Source organism: Protopterus annectens, chromosome 16.part0, assembly GCF_019279795.1.
Source record: "Protopterus annectens isolate FY-2018-M chromosome 16.part0, PAN1.0, whole genome shotgun sequence".
NCBI lineage: Eukaryota > Metazoa > Chordata > Ceratodontiformes > Protopteridae > Protopterus > Protopterus annectens.
In genome coordinates this window covers 271728530-271755444 of record NC_056750.1, presented here as the reverse complement: position 1 = coordinate 271755444, position 26915 = coordinate 271728530, and the positions used below count along the sequence as shown (strand labels likewise).

Here is a 26915-nt window from a genome sequence, read left to right as displayed (position 1 = left end):
AGATAAGTGAATGAACTAATACATTAACTCCTGCCAGGAAATTTCCAAAGCGCGCACACACACCAGTTTCAGTTAGGTTAGGTACCTTAAAGCAAAGCAGCAGCAGATATCGTCATTCAGATCTGGCACTGTAGTTCTGTGTGAAATGGCAAAATAAATCCATTAATGAACTCCACAAATCCATAATGAACTTTGTGTTCTGCTTCTGCCCAGACCCAATGGCACAAACAACTCCTTGAAGCAGCAGTCCCAGCATTTTTCAACAGATGCGCTCCTGCGCACATACACACATCCCTTGAATTTAATTCCGACAGGCTGATGGAGCTGAAGTCACCGCACACGTGATGATGTCAGCGCCAAAATGCAAAAATTAAAAAGTTTAAAAAATAGACGAAAAAAATCGGAAATGAAGGGGTGCCACTTGGGAATCATGGCACCCCATTATTAGGACCCCAAAACTCGGTAAAAAACAAGTAATTCAGGACGGTTGAGAGGTCTGCCCTTGTATTCTTCCAATATAAGGCCAATTCTACCATTATAAGGCCAATTGAGTACAATGCCTCTTTGGCATGTTTCTCACTAAGCACATGCAGCAGCTGGAGAGACCACAGAGGTTCCTCATCTGGAGAATCCAGGGCCTTAAACATCTACCCTACCCAGATAGGTTAAAAGCCCTGTCCCTCTACCAGTGGCGGCTGGTGACTTCAAATCACAGGGGGGCTGCAGGAGACGCTGAATGGGTGGGGTCAAAGGGAAGGGGTGTGGTCAACCATAAAGGGGAGGAGCTATGCACAAAACCACAAAAAACTAACTTTAATTAAATACGTTGCCCTGGGTGGCAAACCATCATTATGAAAGTCCAATCAAGACAAAAATAAGTGTAGAAGAATAAAAATATTTCAATGCATTGGCTGCATGACAGCTTACTTAATATCTAGATGGAAACAAAAGGTTGTGAGGCATGAAAAAATAAATTACTTTTTAAATACATTACTGGAATGCCAGTCAAAATTAAGTATAAGAAAAACCAGAAGCACTCAACTCAAACCACTTCTCCTTGCACTGCAGTTCTAATTATAATATATTCAGCTTTATTAAAGTACCAAGCAACATGCTGAAAGTAGAAATCTATGTGATGCCCCACTTGTAAAAATGTTTCTTATCCAAAAGACCTGCTGCCTGACAACTTGTTTCATGGGGAAAACATGATAAAAGTAAAAATGAAAAGCAAACAAGAAACAAGCTCAAGATACATTGCTTAAAGGATTACTGTACAGGTTATGGACCACACATGATTGGCATTCTGTTTAGTTTACGGGTAAAGTCTGTAGAGATGACTGGAAGTCTCCAACAAGTGTAATGAGCTTTTAAAATAATGGAATCCTGTCCTTTAATACCCAAGGCTTATACATTATCTAGTCAAGTATTCTCTGCATGGCAACAACAGAAAGGCTTTCAATGTTGGCAATTCTTTAACAGTATGCTTATTAAAGCTTACTTGCATCTTACGATGTCAGACAAGCTTACCTTATGGTCATTAAAGCATTGCTACTTAAACACAGAGCAACAGGCACTTTGAGTAATAAGCATAAATCTGAGTAATAAGCATAAATCAACAGTACAAAAATATGACAGAAACCAGACCATTCTGCAAAATCAAGGACAGATGAAAAGCCACTGTAGTACTTATGCAGTGTGTCCTCCCATCCAAGGTAGATACAACTACTCCTTGCCTTGCTTGGACACATCCAGAGTCACTACATGGGGGAGTGGGGTGCAACAAGCATGTCACAATTTGAAATCTCTCTGGCTGACTGTGATGGCCCTGACACATTTGTCATACCTCTCAACCTCAAGAGCAAGAAATCTGGACAAAGCCATACACAGAAGTGGGACAAAGGCACAACAATAAGGACAATTTTTAAATATTGCTCTAATAAACTTAGAAAGATAATAGAATAGGTCTTGCATTAGTATGAATATTCTGAAGGGTATAAAATCTGAAACTCAAATGTCTGTCATTTTTTAACTTCAGTCTTTAGTGATTTGTCACTAATTTGCCAAAAAACACAATTTTATGAAAAATGGACCAAAAATGTGATGCAAAAATATAAAATAGATACACAATACAGCTTCTACCTGTCAAAGAAGGGACACTTTAATATTAGTACTGCTACCTTGAGCAGCTGACAAAATAAAAGAATCTACATGCATTTCAAGTAATCTATAACTTTGATTATTACAGTTATTTCTTAATTGTAAACCCTCCATGTTTTCTTCCAAAATTGCTATTTTGCAGAGGGATTATTAGGAAGAGCAACATTTTGAGCCAAAAATTGGGGACAGTTGAGAGGTTGGCTATGCCTAATTCTATAAAGCAATTTATTTGCATGTACCTCTCAACCTGTTAATGCAGTAAATCTGAACAAGGCCAAATATATTGGGGGCACATATAAACAGTACTAAAATTGCTCTTGTATAAATTGAGACAGTTGATAGAACGGCTCTTACTTTAACATGCATTTTTATGAAGGTTATGAAGTCTGAAACTTATTATTTAGTGACTTCTGGCAAATCATTTAGGAATTAAAACTACAAATTTTATGAACAACAAACCAAAAATAAGAAGCAAAAATCTATTCATTCTTTGAAAATCTGGACAGTTGGGAGGTATAGTTCAGCTGGGCCTGTCTGAGTTTGCTGCCCTTCCCCGACAAAATAATGGTTGAACTGGAGCCTCTGCAGCCATTCCAATTAACCATTACTTGGCTATTTCACTCCATTTACCATAAACACTAATGTGCATACTGCTTTACTTCAATGATTGGACTTCATTTGAAAGTTTTATTTTGTATTTTACAGCACAAACATTAAGTCATCTGTTAAACAAAGCAATGCAGTCTCACAATGAAAACTTAGCATTAAAACTTCTCTGCCCTTGAAACTCACATTCATTGAAACAGCATTGAAACCCACATTCAAAGAAAATACATTTTGCCAGTGGCAGATAAAGATTAATTTTGGGCTGTTTTATCATAGGCCCCATGCATATGAAACATACATGTGTTCTTTGATACACCTTCCTCATTGTACTAAAATTATATTCCTTGTACAATACAGTACACTTGTTAGAGGGTGTTTTAAATTTGTTTTGAACATTTTTCCAGTAAGCAATGAAACAAAACATATGCACCCATAATGGCAAAACTGCCCAGTTGAGAACATTTATCATAAAAAGTCTACTCAGACTTCCACAGTCCACCATTATTAGTAAATATACACAATTCTACAGTCCACCATTATTAGTAAATATGCACAATTCCACAGTCCACCATTATTAGTAAATACGCACAATTCTACAGTCCACCATTATCAGTAAATATGCACAATTCTACAGTGCACCTTTATCAATAAATATGCACAATTCTACAGTCCATATTCAGTGAATTCAGTTCTTGCTATAGCTGTCAACCTTAGCACAAAACCTGGATGAAGCCAATAATGGGGGAATACAGTCCCAAAAATAGGGACAAATTTAAAATATTCATCTTATAAACTTAGAAAATTGCTAGGAAAAAAGGTTGTGCTACTATGTATTCTGAAGAACATGAAGTTTGAAATTCAAATGCCGGTCAATTTTACTGCGGACAGAACAAAAACAATTTTCAGCAGGGATTAATACTGCAGACACGTCTTTGTAAAATGGCAGGGCACCAGAGGAAATCCACACAAACACAGGGGGGAGGAGATGCAGACTCCACACAGAAGCCACCTCAACCAAGAATCAAACCAGAAAACCTATAGCTGTGAGGCAGCAATACTACCACTGCACCATCAAATCTGCAAGGAATTAAACATTCAGAAACCTGAAGTCTGAAATTCAAATGCCTGTCAATTTTATTTAACATTTGTTAATCAGGACAGTCTGACTTGGAACAAAAACAATTTTCAGCAGAGGCCCAGGAAGAAATAATGCAGACATGTCTTTGTAACATGGGAGGACACAAAAGCAAACCCACACAAACAAAGGGAGAAGATACGGACCCACAAAGAAGGAACCCCAGCCAAGAATCAAACCTGAGAACCTGCAGCTGTGAGGCAACAATGCTACTACTACACCATCAAATATCAAGCATTGCAACATTTACAAACCACAGATATTATGAGGAACAGCTCAGATCAAATATGAGGCAAAATCTGCAATTTTTTGGTAATGGTGTGGGGAACTCAAGTCTTTAACACCTGCATACAGGGTACAGGGTTCAAGCCTGAGGTATTCCCTACCACACCACCATGAGCTCCTGGGCATTTTCTCACACACACACACACATACACACTTTTTCTTCCCTAACACAAAACACAATGCCTAATATATAGAACATTCCAATAGTTAATCCATTTGGAAAACAACCTAGTACTTCCAAAGCTTCACATTACCACCCAATACTCATCCTCCAAAGCCTCACATTACCAGCCAATACTTATCCACCAAAGCCTCACATTACCACCAAATACCCATCCTCTAAACTACATGGTTTCTTATCTGGGCACAGTACACTGACTGCAATATGTACTCAAAGATTAAATCCTCTTTGTTATGGGCAAATAACAACTCACAGGAGCCATTTTGTCATGCTATCAAAAGCATTCAGTAGCTGATCTCAACATCAGCCTTGATGGCGCATCCCTGGCTCAACAATTTCTTACTAAATCACCACTTTAGTGTCAGTGTGCAGTCCTCCTTCTCTGCCTCTCTAGTTTCCAGAAAGGAATCGCTCAAGGCTCCTTACTTACCCCTCTCCTCTTTTTGATCTATGTGATCAAACCTCCCATAGGCCTTCCTCCCCTTCACATATTACATTATGCAAATGGCATGCTGGTATACCATTCTCTACCAATACTATAAAAAGAACTACAGTTAGACATCTTTGCACTCATCCAATGGCCCAACAACAAAAAACTCTTGCTTAGCTCCTTCAAAACAAAAACATACTTTCTGGAAACAAAGACATGCTCTCCAAAACTTCATTGCCATGGCAACTCAGAGCCCATATAACCTCCACCATACAAATATAAACTTTTAAATATCTGGTTCCCTAGTTAGACCCATCCCTTACCTCCATTCTGCATCTTGACATCACAAGGAAAAAGATTAATTTAATCGTATTTTGGTCTTATACAATATTCTCTTTCTCTACAAATTCAAAGGTAGATATGCTGCTATCTATGCAACGGCTTTTGCTGCACTCAAGGATTCTTTATCATATATAAAATTTAACTCACCTGTTGTCGTTGATTCCTGGAATTTCCACTGGCACTAGCAGCAATAAAATCCACGGTTCCACCCGGTCCACCACAGACTAGTCGTCTAAATAAAATAAAATAATAAACTAAACCTAAACTAAACTGTTTTGAGCCAAAAAAAAATTTAAAATGTTTTAACTAAGCTAAGCTGATCAAAGAAAGACAAAGTCCAGTTCCAACCAATGCCGAAAACTGACTGAATGATTCTCGCTCTTTTCCCAGCACATAAAGCCGGAAGAGGCGAGAACCAATCAGCAGCATTTGCCCAGCAAGCACGCCATGACGCGTGCCTAGTCCGAACCCTTCCATATCTATGCGGTTTGTGAGTCAACCGCAGATTTCTGAAGTTCTGGGCATCAGAATGATGCCTTCTTTGCTTCTCCGGCTGCAATGTAAACATTGCAGCAACCCGCAAGAATTTAGAAAAAAAATTTGCGTTTGAAGCGCAATCGCCGCGCATAATTCGCGAACTCGAAATTTCACGTTTAGTACAAAATCAGATTTATTTTATTTTTTTAACATAAAAAACTAAATAAACAACTCAGCTGTGTAGCTGAGGGGGCTGCAGTCCGGCAGCCCGATGCCACGAGCCGCCCCTGCCCTCTACTCAGTTTCATACAGACTCCTCAGGGGTGACCCTTGCCTAGCAAGGATTCCTTATTCTATCAAGTTGGTAACTGCAATGGTTATTGATGTTAGTTTGGGATCAGGTCTTTCCATTATTTGTATCTAACTTACTACCAGTGGTAGGGGATGGCCATAGGTTTATTGTGATGGGGCACAGACATGGGGTAATGGGTTGATTACCAGCTTTAATTGGAGGGGGTCACAGAGCTTGTTGGGAGGAAGGGTTTGAATTGGTGAACATGGGGACTGATGGGGTGCTCCTTCAAGAGGTGTTTTACCTGTTTTAAGCACCGTAACCTTATTGCTGGGTACAGGTTGCAGTTTGAGCCTTGGTAGAGGATAGCAGTGCATGAGATGCCGGCAAAGTTTTCACTTCTGCCACAGGAAGAAGTACTTTTGTTTAGTGTTAATTTAGGTAAGTGAGTTTGCAGGATTGTTTGTGCAGTACTGGTTACAGAAAGGCTCCTAAGAATTTGTGGGAGGGGCAGAGCATTAAATTAAGTTGACCCATACAGTGCATTTTGGGAATTTTGGATGGAAGTTACAAGGTCAGTAAGGTATTCCTATTTATTCCAGTTACTGCTGTCTGGGCCATAAAGCTGTTTGCTGCATTATGTTCCATCACTGGTGACAAAGGTCTTACTGGGGAATAAGGTGGTTCTGTGTTTTTGAGAATAGGGTATGCAGGGCAGGGTAGAGGCTGTGCAAATGAGCAAAGGGACACCTGGAAGTGTCTACAGTTAAATTTTGCTTGTCACTATACAGAGCTTACTTTTGTCTTTTCTTTTGCAGATCAGCTGATGGATTTTTTTCTGCTGCTGGATTGAGGTTACAGATGGGGAGTGCAGAGTGGGCATTAGTGGGAGGCCCAAAAGAAGCGCTCTTGAAAAGTGATGCATACAACTGCGATGCAATGGCTTTGGCCACTGGAGTGGTGGGTAATGAGGTTTCAGGTAATTTTATTTTGGTAAATATGTAGTTAGGCATGTCAGAATTGGGCGGAACTCTTGGTGTGCATTTACAGTTACCCATTCAATTTACTGTGTTGGTAGAGGGCCATGGTGTGCTCTGGTGATAGAAAGCTGAAATTGTTCATAGGGTGTGATAGGTATTGGTACTGTTATGTACTAGGTTAGGGTTTAGATGGAGTACCACAAGAACCATTTCATTTCTGCTTGAGTGAATTTTATAGGTCGGGTTTCAGGAAGCATTGTAGGCATGAGGGTGTGTTTGGTATATTTTGGGAACAGGGTGCTTTGTTTATGGAGGGTAAGAGAGGGTTAAGCAAGGCATGCTTTTATAGTTTTCCAGAAGTAGGCCATGTTTGGAAAGTCTGAGGGGATATATGTCCATTTTCAGAGGAGGCACAGGGAGAGCAAAATATAAAGTGTATACAGAAGCATTCAAATTTACATAGATAGTACCAAACTTAACACTGAATAGTAACATAGCATTCAAGCTTAATTCATATTCACATAGATAGTATCAAACTTAACATTGATTAGTAGCATAGCATTGAAGCTTAAAATTTAACATATTTACAAAAGTTGGAGGATGGGGTCGGTTGCGGGTTCCTATTATGTAAGTGAATGCTTAAAGTTGCGATCGCTGTTTTATTGAATGTGTTTACCCGAAATGGTGAAATTCTGAAAGCATGGAACAGCGAATTTATTTTCCCAGAGAGAAAAATCACTGGGCCATTTTTGGGTCTTTGCCATTTCCTCCACTGTGGTGCGATCTCAGAGTTGGTATATTTAAGTAGGAGGGGTATGGGGGGCACATCGGGAGGTGTGGGGGTGAAGACCCCCACTTTATTTTGTGTTTGTTTTTTTTTGTTTTGTTTTTTTGGGGGGGGGTTGTTTTTGGGGGTTTTTTTTGTTTTTTTATGGATCAGTGATTGTTTTTCCCTGGCGAAAAAAATCGCTGATAAGTGTGTTTGGCAGTTTGGATTTTTGAACTCTTTGGGTCAATTATACAGCATTGACAATTTCAGGCATTCTCTGATATAATATAGACCATCAGTGGCTTGTGTGAGGGAAGGAAGGAAGGAAGATGCAGGGAATATTGAGAATTTGGTTATTGTGTTAAGCTGGGTAGGAGGTTCATTTGGGTTTGTTGGGGATTACGGTTCATTTTCAGCTATCAATATGGAACTTGTAGGGTTTGTGATGGTTGGGCTGCTAGAATGTTGTTGCACTGACTTTAGAGATCTCATTTAGATTTCATTTGGTTTTTACATTCATTGGGTGGCAAATGGGGTTCACTGTGGCATGATGGTATGCAGTTGCCTCTGCGTGTTTTTTCTTAGCAGTGAGCTTGGTGTTTGGTTGTCTAGTTGGATGGTAATGCCCCTGGAATCTTTGCAAGGCTTTCATTGGTTGTGAGGAAAGAATTATTTAGTTCATGCGCATTGGTTATGAGGCTATGGTTGCTACCTTGGCATATGAGAGGTATCAGTGGTTTGTTTTCAACTGTTTAAGTAACTGGCTATTTTAGCTAGTTAGGTTATAGGGTTTTAGGAGGTGATGACTCTGATCCAGCTTGGTTAGAGAGGATGGGGTACACCAAATGATATTTGGCCTAACGCCTTAATGGTGGTTAGGTTGCTGGAAGTTTGTCAGAGAGAGGGGGAACAGCCTGGTCAGGTTGGTGGGCGGAGAAGAGGGGCAGGCTTGCCCTCTTCTGTTCCCCCTCTGGTGGTTGATGTTCAATTCAATAAGTTGGGAAAGGCAAGTGAGCGGTTGCACTGCTTGATAAGGAAAAGCAAGTGAGTGGTTGCGCTGCTTGATAAGTAAATAAGCAAGCAGAGCTAAGCTGCTTATTTGGTTGGAGGTAATTCAGTAAATGGTAACTGAAATGAATGGCATGCTGTTTCATAAGTAAGTGAGTGGAGGTATGGTTGCTGCTTATTGATCAGGATGAGCGGGGTCATGCTGTCCTATGTTAATGTTACATGGATGTTATTTTCATCTGTATCATGTTTTGGTTGAAATTAATGAATATTGGTTAACAATCATGTTTATGGAAATTTAATAAAGGTCATCACATGTCATTTCGTGTGATGTTTTTATTGAAGAGGACCAAGACAAAATGCATTTCTCAATGGAAACATTACATTGATGAACACTTTTGACAAGAATCTCTGGATCATTTTTAGGCCTTTATTTATATATTAATTAATCACAATTTTAAATATGATGTTAACTTTAAGTGGTCACAGTCTGATATATGATCTTACACTGTTAGTCACATGACTTCATTTTATACCCCGCAACGTTTTCTTGACATTTATTATATTAGTCCATATGCACGGTGCTCTCATTCTATATTCACCTACATTAGAGGTCTCAGGTAAATAATTTTCCATTCTAAATGGAAAGAGAAAATATTGATAACATCCATGATTGAATTTTTGTATTCAGTTTCGTTCATGCAATTTCAGCAGACTTGTTTGGAATATCAGTAGTTAATTGCAGGATCCTACATTACACTGGAAAAACTGATTATACAAACTTAAGGGTCTATTTTAGATCGATGAAAAATTAAAATGTCGAATGCTCACATGAGCGTAAATGCAGGAGTTCGATATTATTTTTTATTGGATCGCAGTACAGTGAAGATCAGGATATTTGCCCTTTCCTCATTGTAGTGTGATCTTAGAGTTGGAATGTATATTTAGTGGGGGGCACAGCCACCCCACAATAGCGATTTTGAATTTCTGAATTTACGCTCATGTGAGCGTTCGATATTTTGCGTTTTTGTTTATATAATATAGACCCAAATTTAATGGTTCTATCCCAGTGTAGGTAGTGCAACTAACAAGTAATAAATAACTCCAGTCAGTAGACAGAGCACTGAAGGGTCAGTAATAAGTTCCAGGGTATCAAGCAGGACTAGTATTCTCCTGGTCATCATATTAACCTTATTTGCATTTTAGGCCAATGTCTTTTGTGTGATGTGGAACTGATGCATTAGAAGTGTGTGTGTGTTTCTATGCATATAAAATATCTCAGCTCTGGACATCATATTTACTTAATCATGTGTAGGAAAACTATGACAGTGTGTGTGTGTGTGTGTGTGTGTATGTGTGTGTATAAAGCGTGAGAACTTGTAAGTCTATGTATATATTTGTGTGAGTTTTCTGTGTATGAGGTAATGTAAAACAGCATAGATAAGAGTATCTTACCTTGTTACGTATTAACTAAAGATCATATGCAAACACATATTCATAGGTGCAGTGTGTCTTTTTGTGCAATTAAGAAAGTAGCTGCTGTGTACAGTCATGCTGCCCTTCTAATTTTACATCAGATACCACATATGTGTGCTGAAAAGCAGCCGTATTTTAGTACTTTTGTGAGCAATGTGACTGTGCAGCAGACGCACTGAGTGTCTGCACATCAGATGGTGTGATAATATGAATGAGTTGGAGAAGGGGGTGGGGGGTTGATTAAACAACTTATTACACATTCAGTTTTTCAAAAATACATTTAAAATAAATTTCCAACTACTTTTTCAGTTATTGTTATTTAAACAGCTAAACAACTCTTACCCTAAAATCATTTTCATAAGTCGGGCAGTTTTTGAACAGATACATACCAAACAGTAGAGTTATGCAGTGTCATATCCGTGTCCTGTGTTTCTCTGCTCATGCCTCTGACCAAGCTTGCTGTGTCACTTCTGGAAATTGTTGCAGCCTGTACATCTTTTTCTGTCAGTGCTAGTGGATGTATTAGTGGGAGAGAGGATCCTTCAGCATGGCATGTAGCTCCATTTTCGTTTTTCAGTGACTCATTTATTTCAGCACACTGTACTTAACTAAACACTTCAACCCATGAAGATTACAATCCACTGGAAATATAAACAATAATGTAGGCACTGTCACAAACTAATTTTTCATTTATTTATATTGCTATTGGATAGCAACTTCATGCCGTACCATTCAAGTGAAGAGGGATGATTGTACGTTATGGCTGAAACAGATGTAAAGTTAATACCTTTGTGTCAGTCATTTGCATGTGTTTTAAACAAGCAATTAAACTATATATAGATAGTTTTATTATTCAACATACCATACACAGATGTCCCGCTACTCTTATGTTATAATGTCTTTGCCAGTAAAAAATTGTCTTTAATTTTCTATAGCAGCTGTAGTAATTTGATTGTATTACTTATTGTTCTTGCATATTACTTATGCCTGTTGTTGTGTTAATATTGTCTTTACTCAACATTTTTCCTGGGCCTCTGCTGATAACAGGTGCCATTGCCCAGTTGGACTTTCCCAATAAACAAATTTCAATAAGAAAATAAATAACCTGTATCCTAATTAGGCAAGCAAGCACTGGGATTTGAACCTGGAATCAGTATACTTTGTTGCTTGTATGTCTTGTGGCAATGAAAAAAAATGCTTGAAGCTATTTCTCTTCCTTAATAGATTGTTATAGTCTTTTCCACTTTTTCTGTCACAGTTCATCTCTTGAACGTCTGGCTAAAGAGCATTTTCTTGGGAAAGGTATGCATAGATTGTTGGGTAGTGTACAGACCATACGACCTCCATGTTATTTAGAAATGAATGACAGCTGTGTAATCGACAGGGCCTTTGTAGGGACGTGGCCGTCTAACACTTTCATTTACTGTTATACTTCTTGATGTATAGGGACCCTGTATTGGTAGAGAAACTTAATAGCAAATTTCTACACAAATGACTTGTCTTGAGGCACTTGCTGTCTAACAACAATGATATATATTTGAGAAAAAACTGCCATTATAATAACTGGTGAAGGTATGTGTAATGACCCATTGTGCAAAAAATCTATTTACAGGCCAGAATGAAAGTATTTAGGTGGGTTACCTGAGTGACTGTGCAGTCACAGAACATTCACGACTTGGCATAATTCATTTTGCATTGTACCCAGGAAACATAGAGAAATGTATTCTGTGTTCTGATACATGTGTACTTAGCATATTGTACTGTCAAGACAATTCCATGGTAACAAAGTTCAGTTTTAATCTTAAAGATTAAATAATAAAGCAATTCACTTTGTTGGCACTTCATATTAAACTAAAGTATACACTGCTCCACATACACTGCAAATCAACTCTTTCCAAAATGTAACAGTCCTCAACAATATGCAATTATCAGTTCAGGAAAACACTTTTGTTTACTTCTGCACATCAGCCACGTAATTTTCTAAGTGTTCCATAGAAAGGAAATGAAAGGAAACTTTTGTATTGAGTCTGACATTTCAGGAAAGCGCAAGAAATCCAATAAAACTGTTGTAGGTGAGAATCATATCCCATTACGTTGTGTCATATTCTAGCAAGGACAATAGTTTATTGCTATGTAAAGGTTACCATGCAATGCTGATTTCCACAAAACTCACTCTGATTCTCTTTAACTGAATCCACAGATTTATGAACATTGATGTCTTTTGATAAACAGTTGTAGTGCTCTATGCATGTTTTGAAAGCCATTTGGCAGTTCTTAAAATTTCTATTCAAAGTTTTGGTTAACTGCATGTCCTGTTAGGGTTCATGTTTAGACCTAAATGTTCAAAATCATCAACTCCTTTTGTTACTTTAAAACATGTACATTAGGTCTCCATTTGGTCACCTGTAAAAAAATGAAATCAGTCCAAGTCTATATAATCTAGTTTTTTAAACGAAAATGTTTTAGTCCACTTACTATTTTATTTATACTCTAGTGTATTCTTTCTAGTTTAGAAATGTGAGTTTTAGTATAAATAATGCATAAGGTGCAATAGCATTCTAACTTGAACCATATTAAACTGTACAACAGTAATACCTTAGGAAACTAGATTCAATGAACTTCAGAATGAAAACTTTGTGCCTTTTTAAACAAAAAGCATCTGAATTGATATGATACCCCAAGGCTGTACTCTTTGTAAAGGTTGTGTTTGCCTGTTCATGCTTCGTAGCAGTTATCTTTGACTGATCTGTGTACCCTAAATCATCCAGGTCTGTTTGTATACATGTGTGCTAAGTGGCAGTGTGTGAGTGGAGTTGGGAAAATGTTGAGTTAGGACTGTAATAGTAATGTTATATTTCCAGGTTGCTTTTACTTTACTAGGAAGTCCAGGTGTTTTTAATATTTGTAATATTAACCCCAAGTGAGGCAAAGCAAACAAAAACATTAAAGTTGTTATAAAAGCAAAAAAGCAAAAAAAAAAAAAAAAAACAAAGCAATGTCAATTTCAGTTTCCTTGTTGTAACCTGTCCTCATTCCAGTGAGGTCCAAAGACTATTTACAGGTGCTAAAGGACTGTCCTGTGACTACTGTCTGTGATACCAACCCAGTTTTGTAAGTAAATAAGCTGTGATAAGTAAAATGTACAACTGGTTGAATGTTACATAGCTAGTGTTAGGAATTCCCAGTTCCTGTGGATGTGTACAGAGTGTTTGTTTTTGATCAGATAAGAGTTTTGGGGCTCCAGTTTTCAACAATACAATGCCTGCTATTGCTGGTTAACAGGTATGCTATCAGATGTATTATTCAGTGATGAGTGCGTGTACAGATTTCTGCCATTCGATTGGCGGCTGGAGCTTCTTCTGTGTGGAGTCTGCATGTCCTCCCTGCGGTCGAGTGAATTTTAAAGACATGAGGTAGGTGAGTGTGTGCATGTGTGTGCCTTCTGTGAAGGTTGGGTGCTAAGCTGGCAACTCAACACCATAAAAACATCACTGTCAATTAATCTGCAGACCAGTGACCCACTGTGGTGACCCCAAACTGAGAAAAGCCAAAAGACATTGCATGTTTGCATGTTTTAATGCCATTTGCTCTGAGTAAGACTTTCACTTCTATTTCTTTCTGTATTAGAAAATCCAAGAATGCGATTGTCACTTATTATGAAATCGGCATGCAATGTTCTTCTGTGATGCCATTTTGCTGCACAACATGAGCTATGCTGTAGTTTTTTTGTAAAACAATTAACTGAGCGAATTGAGAGGACTGTAAGACAAGGAACTGTACTGCAGTTACAGATAAAATAATTTTCCTGTCAATACAGCTACACTTTATGCTCTCCAACCTGTCAAGCACTGCAGTCCCCTCCAATTAAATGTGCTACAAAAGGCACAGAAAACACTGTTCGTAACATAATGCCATTGCCCATCGGGAATGTGAAAGAGTTCATTTGCTTTAATCATGGTGATAGCCACTCAGCATTATACAGGTCAGTGTAGTCTGAAAGTAACACGTCTCAAGACAATTGGTACTTGGAGAATAATGAAAATGAAAGAAAAGTTATACTGCTGTGCGCTTCCCAGTGTTTGTCTTCCTTATATAGGCTCAAAATTACACCAGCACCCTTACAAAATTATCATTATAGTCACCAGATAAAAATATTTCATGCATATCTAAACGGTGCCTTGTTGCAAAGCAGTGTAGTATATGAACTCTTATCATTTTATAAATATATTGATACATATGACACTTGAAACATTGGCCGAAAAATTATGTTTATTTTAGACATTGCGTAATAGTTAGGACCAAATACATATGAACGTTATCACACTAATGTTTCATCGAGTATCAAAAGTAACTAACAGGGCCAGGAGAGAAATAATTCTAATCTTAGGGAAGGATGTCATGAGATATGACAGTTGTCAGAATACGGTTATTGGAAAATTTAGTTCCATGTCAAAGTAACTACACTGAGGTTGTTAATGTTTTTAACGGTCACAAAAATAAGTATGTACATATAGTGACACATGACTGAATTGCACTGAAGAACAATGCCCCTGAGTTCTGGCATCATGAAACATCATCTTTGATTTAAATAAAATCCAGGTGCACACTTGCATTTACAATGTTACTTCCGATATGTGAATTCACAAACTAATTGTAATATGTAGAATAACAGAAGCTAAACACATAAAATATGTATTATAATTACATTTGAATTGTTGAACCTGGCCCACTATAAAATTAATATGTTTCAGTCACTGTTCTTTCTATGACTTGGGCAGGATGTCTGCAAAGCACCTTCTGTTCCAGACTTCACTGTGACCCAGAATTTATCCAGTTTTTATATTCTGTGATGATTACTGACCTCACACCTCTCCTGTATTACCAGAGTGTTGTAAAATGGTACACACTGATGTAAGACACCACTGCTACTTGCTGACTTGCTGATTTCTGGTCTAGCTTTAGGTCTTTCCCTGCATTATTGCATAGCAGACGTAAACCACAATCAACGACATATTACTCCAAGCTTGTTAGCTCCGTTAATTTTTGGGACATGTTCAATAGTCATCCTCCATTATCATTTGATGCAGTTCAACACTATATCTACACCTTGTCTGTGAGATGAAAAAAAAGTCCGGGGACAGTTGATCCAATCCATAAATGGCTGACCTTCTAATACCTAAATTCTATTTCCAAACCTGGATCATCAACACTTCAAATAGGCATATCACACTACATCAGATTGGATGGATGTTCTTAGATTAATTTAATGAACTAATTTACAGAGAAGTGTAAATTACATTTGAGTAAGTATGCGTATGATAATAGTACATGTACGATTAATAATATTGTTGATGCAAGCATGGATTACACCCTGAGAAAACCCACTGTAGGGATTTGGAATGTTACCTCCCTATTATCACTGGAAACAAAGGTAGTTCAGGAATTTAAATATATTGACTAAATGTTGATGGCCTTAGCTCTATACTTCCTTCAGCATTAGTTCTAGAAGCATGTCTTGTCTAAGATGTGAGCAAGAGCTATTGTAATTATAAGAAAATCCCAAGTTGTGTGAGCATTAACAAATTGTCTCCAAGTCCAGTTATAAAGTCTCATAAGATTTGGCCTGAATCAGTGGTCATCCGAATACCAGTAAGTATGCAGCACACAAAGCCTAAACAAGCAAATGTTTAGGCTAAAAATTTGTTAAATAGCCCAGGTGCAGAAGAAAGATCAGTGAGAGGGAAGGTAATTGGAAGTGGCAATTCCTTACTCAAAGCCTTAGGAACCATGCTTTGGCCTTGTGAATTCAGATACAGAGATAGGTTTGTTTCTTTCATATCCAATTTTGCTATCTAAGAATTTTGTACGAAGAGAGGAAGAAAAGTGTGAAAGATCAACATCTTACACCCCCTTCGTCTTTAAGAAGCTAATGAGATTTGCTGGTTCTAGTATAAATCTGTTCTGTTCTTCCTTTCTTGGTCTCAGGAAAATCTCTGAATAGAAACCTTGCCTGACGATGAAGGACGCACAGAGTAAATGGTATGAGCTAGCAAAATCTCATAAGGAAGAGTATCCCATGTTTCTGGGACTGAGTCTGGTACTGAGGGGCTAAAATGTCTAGGATGTGGTATATGGAGATTACTTTTTTGTCATTTAGTTATAATTATATAATTCTGGTTCTTTATAAATAGACAAGAAGTTAAAGCAATGAGCAGAACTCCAGAACAGATGCTAGAAAACGATGACAGACCGATTTAAAGGAAACAGAAGAAAATGGTTTTCTTTGCTTGGTAGTTTTGCTTTGATTGCTGCTGCTGATAATTACACTGGAATTTCTTCCTTTTTTTTAATACTCTTTGATTCCCAAAGACCGCATTACTACTGGCCTAGTCCCCAATGCCTCATGTCCATGCTGGATCTACCAGCCATCTTCCTACCTGTGGACTTACTCCAGTGTTGCTAGGGCTGATCATAGATCTTAAGGGTGACTTGGTCATCTGTGGTTCTATACAGTGTTTTTTTATTGTATTCCCTACCTAGCTTCCCTTTCCCTGTCACCACCCTCACTGGATCTGTCAAAGGGCAACTCCCCTCTTTGGACCATGCCTCCCCTTAAGAAGCGTCACTAATGAGCACTACACCCCCCCAGGATGGGTACGCCCATCCCTTGCCCAGGCCATTAATTGTACCCAGGTCATCTTGACCATCGTCAGGGCTTTATTCCCCTATACCACCAGACAGCCCCAAATTCAGTCTTCTTTTTATAGTCCTGCCCTTCTGACAAATTCTTATAAAAGGGTAGAATAGTGACTTCTAGTGTATTTAGGACTTGAGGAGTGAAGCATTTGCTTTATATTTCTATAATCCTCTCCTTTTTCTCCAATTGATTTTAATAGGCTACAGAGTTTTACTCACAGCAGCATAGAGCAAGTGATTGCTATCATCTGTTGTGACAGATTGGACCTTTGAGTGGGCTGAAGCAACTGTTCTAAAGGTGGCATCCACAGAGTCATAGCCAGACTTCATAACATGCAACTATCCCCAATCTGTAGTCTAAGCCAAATGTATCATTTTTTTAAGAGAAACATGTTGAATAGCTTGTTGTAAAGCTCCCATTTGGTTAGAATCTCACCTGGTTGTGCACCATATGGATCCAATATTTAATGGACCTGATGTTTAAAGTAGCAGAAATAAACTGCCTTCCCAGTCCTGATCAGAAAGTAGATTGATCTTTAATAATCAGTCACTGGGATTTCATTCAGAAATTTGCTTTTTTTCTACCGAATCCTGTAAAATCCATCATATTTTTGGACATGATGTCTGAGAGTCAGGTTTCAAAGAAGGATCTGGGAAAATGTCCTGAACTGTTGCCGCTTTAATGGCAAGTAACTGCATCAGTTTAGCATACCTACTCTTGTAGAGGAAATGGTATTTATAGTTGATTTAATATGTTTTTTTCATAAGATTTAAGGTTTTACAAAAATAATTATCTAAAGAGAGCTTTCAGAACAGAATCTGTATCAAATCCAGTGGAGATCCTGTTCACCTGAATAAGCTAAAGATTTATCATTCTCGTCCTCAGGGGCATCCATATATCATACATCTACTCCTTATAAGCTTTGTCTAGGCATTTTTCCCCCATTCTCTTCCCTAGAGTGTGCAGTCCTAGACATCTGCTCTATAAAAGTAGAAAATTTAGTACAGGCATTTTGTTACCTTTATTCATTTATTTAACCTGTGTTGACTGGGTTAGTCCCACTTGGCTAGCAGCCTCTTTTCATGGGAGACCTGAGATGGTATTTATACTACTGGGGAAAGTCTGGCCAGGGCATTGGGGAACTTCCACTACTCTTTTCAATAGGTGCTGTGGGATCTTGTACATAAACCTGAGTTACCACCAACGCATGCAGATTGAGACTCAGTTTAATGTCTCATCTGAAAGACGACAAACTCAGGAGTGCAGCACCCATCTTACAGCACAGTGCAGTGTCAGCAATCCATCTACTTGATGTGGAAGTAGAACCCACAGCCGTTTGCACCAAAGACAAGTGTGCTACCAGTTGCACCATTGATATTGTGTATAATTCCATAGCCCCACACACAGTCGCTTATGACACCTCCTGTATTAATCTGTATTGGGTATTGTTGGGATGAGTCACTTCTATTTTCAGCTTCTACAGCTTCATCATGCCTCAGTGCCTGTTGACAGCCTGGAATGTCTTGTGCTTTCCCCATGCTTTTAGGAGATTCTGCATTGCCATAGGGACTAGCTTTTGGTTTACAAGGGCTACATATGCCCAGGAGTAGAGCAGCTGTGGAAGATCATCACAGGTTGGGTGACTGTGCAGCTGGGAGGTGTTTTAGGTAGAGGCCCCCCCTGACCCTCTGACTTGCTGACTTCCCATAAAAAGGTTGTGTGTTATGATGCAGGGACTAGGAGTGGATTCACCCCCCCCAAAAAAATAAAACAATGATATCCCCCAAAGATTTTAACTTATCGATGCTTGTTTGATGATCTAGTTACTACCAAGTTATAGTCAGCCATTTCGGTATTTCACCCCCCTCCCAATGAGAGATGAGCAGGCAAACCACATCATTGCTCTCCTTCTCCCACTTCAGCTACAGAAGATTCCCAAGTCACTAAAAGAGCACAGCTTGCCTGACTCATAGCTGAAGCTTTATCCTCTGTGCCAATGGAGCTGCATAGGCAGTAAGTAAAAGTAAGCAATATCTGGAGACTTAATAGGTGGTAGAGGAAACTTCCCAGCCTGGTCATTGAACCCCTTCAATCTGACATGGGTTAAAGTTTTTCTAAACAGTGAGTCCTTCAACTTCAAGTGACATCTTGACCACTATTGTCATGATCAAGGTATCTTGTTCCACTAATGAGTGTTCCTCCAGGCACCCTGTACAAACAGTGGAGTACTAAAGGACCAAAGGACATCAACCATATAGCCACCTACAGAGTGGAGGGAACTACAGTGTGCATCAGCTGCCAGAGAATATGCTGCCTTAGTCATCATCTCAAGCATGGTCTCTCAGTCTCCACCACCTCCTCCTGCGTGGTACCTCAAGGAGCCTCCATCTTTATAAAGCTGTAACTTTTTGTTCTCTATTGTCCCTGTATTTATTATCCAATAAGGATATGCATCAGGCAAGAGACATAAGTGTTCAGTATTCAAGAAAGGCCTGTAAGTTCACATCATTCTGTTAAATGGGACATAATTCTCACAGTTGTCAAAATCACAGTTTTCCCTTAAACAAAATAAACACTTAAGATAATACTCTTCTGAGGCCATCTCATATATAGAAAGACACATGTTGGTAAGTAGACACATGTTGGTAAGTTTATCTGCTGTATCATGAGAAAAACACAAACAAAAGCATTTTGAAGGATCACAAAAACAATAAAAGCTGACACAAAAGGATATATTTTTCCATTGCTTTCTGATCTTTGCCTGGAGAAAAAACAAGCAAACTATATTATCCATTTAAACTTCAACAGCATTTGATGTGTGTCTGTTTCCTCTTTATAACTATGTTCCCTGTAGCAGTCATGGCAAAGGATGTAACTGCTCATCCCCTGGGATGTTTGACTGCTGAGAAGCTTTCATCAGAGAATTGATATCTGCCTCCACATTTATTCATATCCAGATTGCTAATGTTTGCAACGATGGTCTTCATGATGGACAGAGTTAATTGTTATTATCATATTTATATATTCTGAAAAGCACCATCAAAACATAAATATGTTTAATGTACAATTTGCAAAATATAATTGCAATTGATTACCACTACTGGTAAAAATTACTTAGTATAAAATATGAATGCTTCAAATTATGTAGGTTACTAGTTTAGTTCCTAATGACAGTAAAATATCTTTCAGTGCATCATAAAATATTTTACCTATTCACTAACACTGATCTTCATCTATAGTTCTCTAGTCCATGGAGTAAAACAGGCAAGATGGTTTGCATACTTGTTGATGCAAGCTGCAAATGCATATTATCTGACAAAACACATAAATGATTCCTTAACAGCACTTTTCAACAAGTTTGGGATACTTTGGTATACCTATATTTAAATGCGGTTTCATATACCAGTATTTATATGCAATTATTCAATAGACTGGTGCTGTTTCTAGATGTCTGTACTGCTGCACATTAATATGTTGCTATGTATTCTCTAAGTAAACATACAATGTTAAAATGTTTTTGAATGAGATACTGAAAAGTTGTAAAAGAACCAACCTGTATTATTGCTTAGTCTAACATACATATCCTAATTATATATTTCAGATGTTTGTTTATATAAAAAGGTCTGTCCTTTTAATGGCGGCACACCATTGATCCAGCCTTCTGCCTCCGATTTCCAGTTTAGCTGGAACCAAGTTCCCAATGCTGTTGGTAAGAATTAGTTCTGAGATTCTTAAAGAAAACTTTCTCACTTAAGTGTTCTTTTTTCATTGTCTGTTCTTACATGTCATAAGCTATTTTAATGGGTCTTTCGGAATAATACAAAAGTAATACACTTTTCAGCCATACCTCTCAACTGTCCAGTCTTTTGCAGAATGTCCAGATTTTTGACTCATATTTTTGGACTATTCCTCATAAAAATTTGTGGTTTTCTGCCAAATCACAGAGAATTGAAGTCACTAAATGACATAAATTTCAGTTTCAAATTTCATATCTTTCAGAAGATGTAGGCTAATATAAATCCTGTTATTCTAGCAGTTTGATAAGTTTATAACAGCAATATTTAAAATCTGCCCATAACTTTGGGCCTTTGCCCCCTCCCCCCATTATCTGCACTAACAGGTCGAGAGGCATGTTGTCAGCACTTAACAAGTAAGGAACTGTTGCTGTTATTAGGAACCTTTTGCACTTAAACAGTACGGTACGCCATATGATTCAGTATATTAGACGTTCAGTGTAAACTCCTACAAAGCAGGATCAATAGCTTTTAACTGGCAGAAGTTACATGATACAAATTTAAAGAGTCTCCGTTGTTGCGCCTGTCAACATTAATATATATATATATATATATATATATATATATATATATATATATAGGTTGAAAAAATAAATACACACATATTTAGAGTATGAGTCATTCATTCTGACAAATGAAAATTAGGATTTTCAGAGAGCAGTTCATGGTTTATATAATTTTTTATTTATAAGGCTGCTGGTGGTGAGGACTACAGCTTGGCATTACTTACAGAGTCATTGTTATGGGACAGAGGAACATTTGCAAAGTATATATGGTTTAATATCTATCCACTCTCTTTTATTTTTATTATATATATATATATATATATATATAAGTGTGTATGTATGTGTGTGTGTATGTGTATAAAACTGTATGAGTCACTCAGCAATACAACCATGGCATATTCACACCTACACAGTTTCCTAAGCTATCCATCTACATTTAATAGCCCATACAAGAACTTAACAATGTAACTCAAAAAACTGACATACATTCAGCAATCTTCCACTTGCACAAATGTTCATTCTCTCATCTTTGTAGTTAATCATTCACAATATTAAAGCCTAGTTGCACAAATGAATATTCATACAAAAGCATCACACACACACACACACACACACACGCACACACACACACACACACACACACACACACACACACACACACATATATACATATGTTTGCCTCGCACCACCTTACTAATGTGTGTTAACCTTAACCTGGCACTTCACCTTGGGAAATCCTTTTCTGAATGTAGTGGAAGGGTTTTTTTGTAGAATCAGGAAAGGAATCGGTTCAGGTACTTGGTTTCTTCTTTTTGATGTTTTTCATTCTTTTTCATTTTCATTTTTCAGTTTGTTTTTTGAAATATTGATCCAGTGCTTGTGCATTTTGATTAAATGTCATAAAGCCACACCCACATATAGATATGGTTACATTCAAACACACAAGTGTTCAAGTGCTTGAATGATCTGATTTGCAGAGTTCAAAAATTAACTTCTCAAATTTTGCTGCTATTTATGCATTCAAGATCATGGTACAATGGGAATCGGGAATGTACCCTTTCCCCACTTTAGTGCATTTTGAAGTTGGTATACATAATTAGCAGGGATTGTGGGAGGTGCTGGGGTGCTTGCCCCTCCAAAAAAAAAATAGGTTTTGTTTTTATCGCATCTGTGTGATTTGATTTCATGTGTATTTGAATCTTTGTGATCTGAACTCTTTTAGCAGTATGACAGATATTCAAAATTTTGATACTTCAGATGTCCTTAAAACTGGACTTCATTAACATACCTGTACATTTGCTTAAATACACTGAACAACACGCTTCTTAGGGAGACTACAATATATGGAATAAGAAGGTGAGATATTCTCGAGAATTCATGAACAGGCCAAACATGAGCCATATGGCTCACTCTAAAAAGGCCCTGCTCCTGTGATGTGTTGTTTTGTGATTTAGAAGCATGTTAGTCATGGTAAAGAAAGACCTCAATATCAGCTAATATGTATGTCTCTGAATCAGGTAGATCAGCACTTCTCATGGTAGTTAACTGCAGCCGTCACATCATGTAGCTAAACATAGTATCCTTGGTGTGCATCTCTCAAGCAGACACATAATACACACACACTCATACATGTAGCATCTTACATGCATTCACTCACACTCCTCCCAACCCTATACTACCTTACCACTAAAAGTACCAGTACTTATACCTTTCAAAATGGCTGAACACAACTGTTTGGCCATGTTCACTGCCTTAATGTGGTGCGGTGGCCATGCTAATCTGTAAGGATGAATGAGTCTATAAATCACTCTGTGAGTACATACCTTCCAGGAGACTGTTCCAATCTTAGGACTTCAGCAAGGTGGTAAACATACATTAACTATTAACAACCGGGAATTTGTCAAATAAATCATTTAACAGAAATGAACTTGTATTATTAGGTAAAAGGCTTTTTTTGTCTGAACAGAAGCGAGAACATGACCAGGACGTTAACAGATTTAAAAATGTTTGTGAAACAGTTAAATGTAGATGTTTTATAAAAAAAAATCTTTATTAAATAATGTAAATGTAATTAAAGACATTCCTGTCTTACACAAGTGTTGGACTCAAATTATGACACCAGAATAAAGAGTGTTGAAAAAAAAACAAGAAAAAATTATAATCTAACAAAAAAGGAGCTGTATAGTTTAGAAAATTTAGCAAGGACAAGATCATTATTGGTGAAAGCAGGCAAAGCTAGGACAGTGACTACTATTTTAATGATCGATTTATCAAAGCCTTAAAGGAACAGTTCTTGAATAAAAATGATGGGTATGTTAAAAAGTTTCTTGGAATGAGAGTAAAGAAGCATATAAGAATATCGATACTGCATTATTAGATCTGTTTAATGCTAGAAAAATAACAGATGATATGTTAGATTTTATGCTGGTGAAAAATGAAAATAGTTATGTTTTTTTAAATTAAAAAAATGTAGGTAAAAGAATGGAATGATCGGCTACCATTTCAACCAACTGTGATTGCCTCTAGATTAAAAATAAAACCAGTGACAATGATTATAAAGTCATATCTGAGTGTTATTCTCAAAAATGTGAATTCATTTATAAAATATACATTTGATTTTATCTGTAAATTAAGAGTGAATGTAAAAGTTTCAACTGTATTGCTGACTATTGATGTAAGATTATTGCATTCAGTGATTATACATAATGCTGGCCTTGGTGGTGCTGCGGTAGCATTGTCGCCTCACAGTAAGACACTGTCCTGTTCGATTCACAGCTAAAGCGTCTTCTGTGTGGAGACATGAGTGAATGGGCGTACCTTCATTGAAGGCTGTGCATCAGGGCTGGCAACTCGGTACGTAAAAATCTACTGCCAATCATTAGCGGACCGGAGTTCCACTGTGGCGACCCCTAACCGGGAAAAGCCGAAAGATAAGCTGGCCTTGAAGCATTAAAGGAATGGTTAACAAAAATGGAAAATTGAATGAAGAAAGGAATTCTTATGATGTTAGACTTACTAGAATTGGCATTAAACAATAACTACTCTGGATATGATGAGGAATGCTACAACCAAATAACAATGGGTGCAGTAATGGAACCTAGAAATGCAAACCAAACTGTGAAGAGATATTTATAAATCTGAACTTTTTAGATATATAAGAATTTATTTTAGCTATATAGATGATTTTTGTATTATAGGATGGTAATAAAGTCACTGTCAGCATAATGGTTAAGGTGTTTGTCTCCCAATCTCAAGGTACAGGGTTTTATCCTTACCTCCAGCTAGTGCATGTGTGGAATTTGTATACTCTTTCTGTGTTTGTGTGGGGTCTCTCCCACCTTCCAAAAAACAAAGTTGAGGCATATGCCAAGAACGTGCCCTCAAAACTGAATATAGTTATGGACATCAGCACAGACTCTTGGTGGTGCTTATCAGACAAAGAGTTGTGTAGATCAACTGCTTTAAGAAACAGCTGTAGCACCCCCTATCGTCTAGGAAAGAAAAGACAAATCACACTCCAGCTACTCGATGTTATACAAACTGGCTGCAGCTGATTTGGTCACATTGACTAATGTCACCAAAAAATGACCCTGGTTATTTACCACTGATAAGTGGGTTGAAGACATGTCTAGTTCAAACAATACCAGGGATCACTGCCTGTATCAGCCAGTGTGTGCCCACTAATAAAGCCCAGCAGCTTAGGTCAATAAGCTACTGACCAATCAGTGTCTAGTTACCCAAGCTGGGTTACTTGGGATAACTCTGATGAATGAAAAATACATGTAAAACCAATCAACCTGCCAAACATGAACAAAAGATTGCTGCAGTAAATATAGGTTCACTGGCAGGATACATCATTGAAGTTGATGATTTGGTAGTAAGGCGAAGCCTGAACATCTTGTGCATCCAGAAACAATGTGGAAGGACAGTACAGCAAAGCCACTTGATATGGGATCCAGAGCCTACTACTCGGGGGTGGACAGACTAAAAATGCTGTGGGACTTGTGGTAAGGGAGAGTCTTCTGAATACAGTGAGAGATGTCATTAGAATTCATGATGGACTCATTGAAATCAGATGCCAGTGAAAAGACAGGGCAGTTTTCATGATGTTAGCCTGTGCTCCATAGCAGATTTGTGATGGTAAGAAAAGAATGCATTCAGACAGCAATTACAGAACCTGATAGATATAGCAGGACATCATAAGTTGGTGTTGATAATAAGGGACCTTAATGCTTAATGAGCTAGATAGAGTAGGATATGAGGACTGCCTGGGTCCACGTGAGTTTGGCAACAGCATTAAAGAAGGACAGGCTATTCTAGACTTCTGTCTAGCAAATGGCTTGATGGTAGTGAACTTACAGAGAAACAATGACAAGATCAAGTACAAGAATGCTCAACATATAACCCAGGTAGACTTCCTCCTCACAAAAAAAGGTCATTCAGGTCAAATCAGAGATTGTAAAGTCATCCTAAGTGAAACCATATGCCCACAGCATACACCGCTGGTTGCACATTTATCTGAAAGCAGTAGTTAGAGAAGGCTGTAAGGTCAATAGAGACAAGGTTGAAAACTTGTAAGTTTACTGGAGTGAAAGCACAAGAGTTCAAGGAAATATTAAGGGCTATAACATCTTAGGAACAAGAGAAAACAGCAGGTCAACGAAGAATGGCAAAATCACAATTCAGTATGTGAATAGACTATAGAAAAGATATGTAGCTGAGCCAGTTATTGAAGTAAGGCACATAAGTAAAGCTGGTGTGGAATGCTGAAATCCAGGAAATTATCAAAAGAAAGGAGGAGTGCAGGAAAAAGTGACAGACAGAAAGGATGGACTAAGATATGAGAGTATATGAAGAGTGCTTTGACAATAGCAATGAACAAGGCAACAGAGGCACTGTACCAGCTTCTAGAAAGTGACGCAGCAGATGCCACAAAGTATGTCTATCAGGTTGGAAAGTAAAAACACAAAAATAATGAAGGTAGTAATCAGACATCATTCATAAGGAATGCCAGCAACAATCCACTTAACATTCCTCAGGACATCAAAGGCAGATTTGAGGGGGTATTTCCAGGAGTTTCTGAATGAAAGAAAATGCAAAAGCTGTATTACTCTATGCACCATGTGTGACAAAGGGGAAGAATAACCCACCCTAGAAGAAGAAAGAACAGCAAAAAGAAAAAAATGAAATCATGGATAGCAATTGGCTCATGTGAAATAATGGCAGCTATGTCATTACAGCCGAGTGACGTCTACAGGCGTTTCTGCAGTTACCTCCTACTGCTCTTCTAGGTGTCAAATATTTTCTGTTCATATTTGCATTAATAATTTCAAAACCATGCTACACACAAGGCATCAGAATATTTTATCGAAGCATATATGATGGCAAATGCAATTGTATTGATATAGGACCTCTGTCAAGAAGTATTCGTTAGAAATGTAAGGTGACAACTTCATTTTTTAAAGGCTGAAGCCACACCCACTGGGAGTTAAAGGTACACACTCAAAAGAGCTCTACTGGAGGGAATGAGTTAAGATATTAGGTGAGTGAGGGATACTTATAGCAGTATGGAGTGAAAGGCATATACCAGATGACTGGAGAATAAACACTCTAGTGCCAGTGCATACAAGAAAAAAATAAGAAATTGACAACTGTGGTCAGTACTGAGGAATCAAACTCCTGTCACACTACATGAAGATGGTGGGGAGTGTAATAGATAAATGAACATATAGTGTAGTAGATAGAAGAGCGGATCCAAAAACTGTTTTAAAACCTTTAAT

At 37.9% G+C, this 26915-nt stretch overlaps 1 protein-coding gene across 1 annotated transcript in view; it reads left to right on the top strand.

Moving 5' to 3' along the window:
* Positions 1–26915, top strand: part of GARNL3 (GTPase activating Rap/RanGAP domain like 3) — a 3522664-nt gene that overhangs the window by 3183740 nt on the left and 312009 nt on the right. The window contains exon 25 of the mRNA XM_044057887.1: positions 20437–20544. Within this exon, the coding sequence (XP_043913822.1) occupies positions 20437–20544 (108 nt within the window). The remainder of the gene's footprint in view (positions 1–20436; positions 20545–26915) is intronic.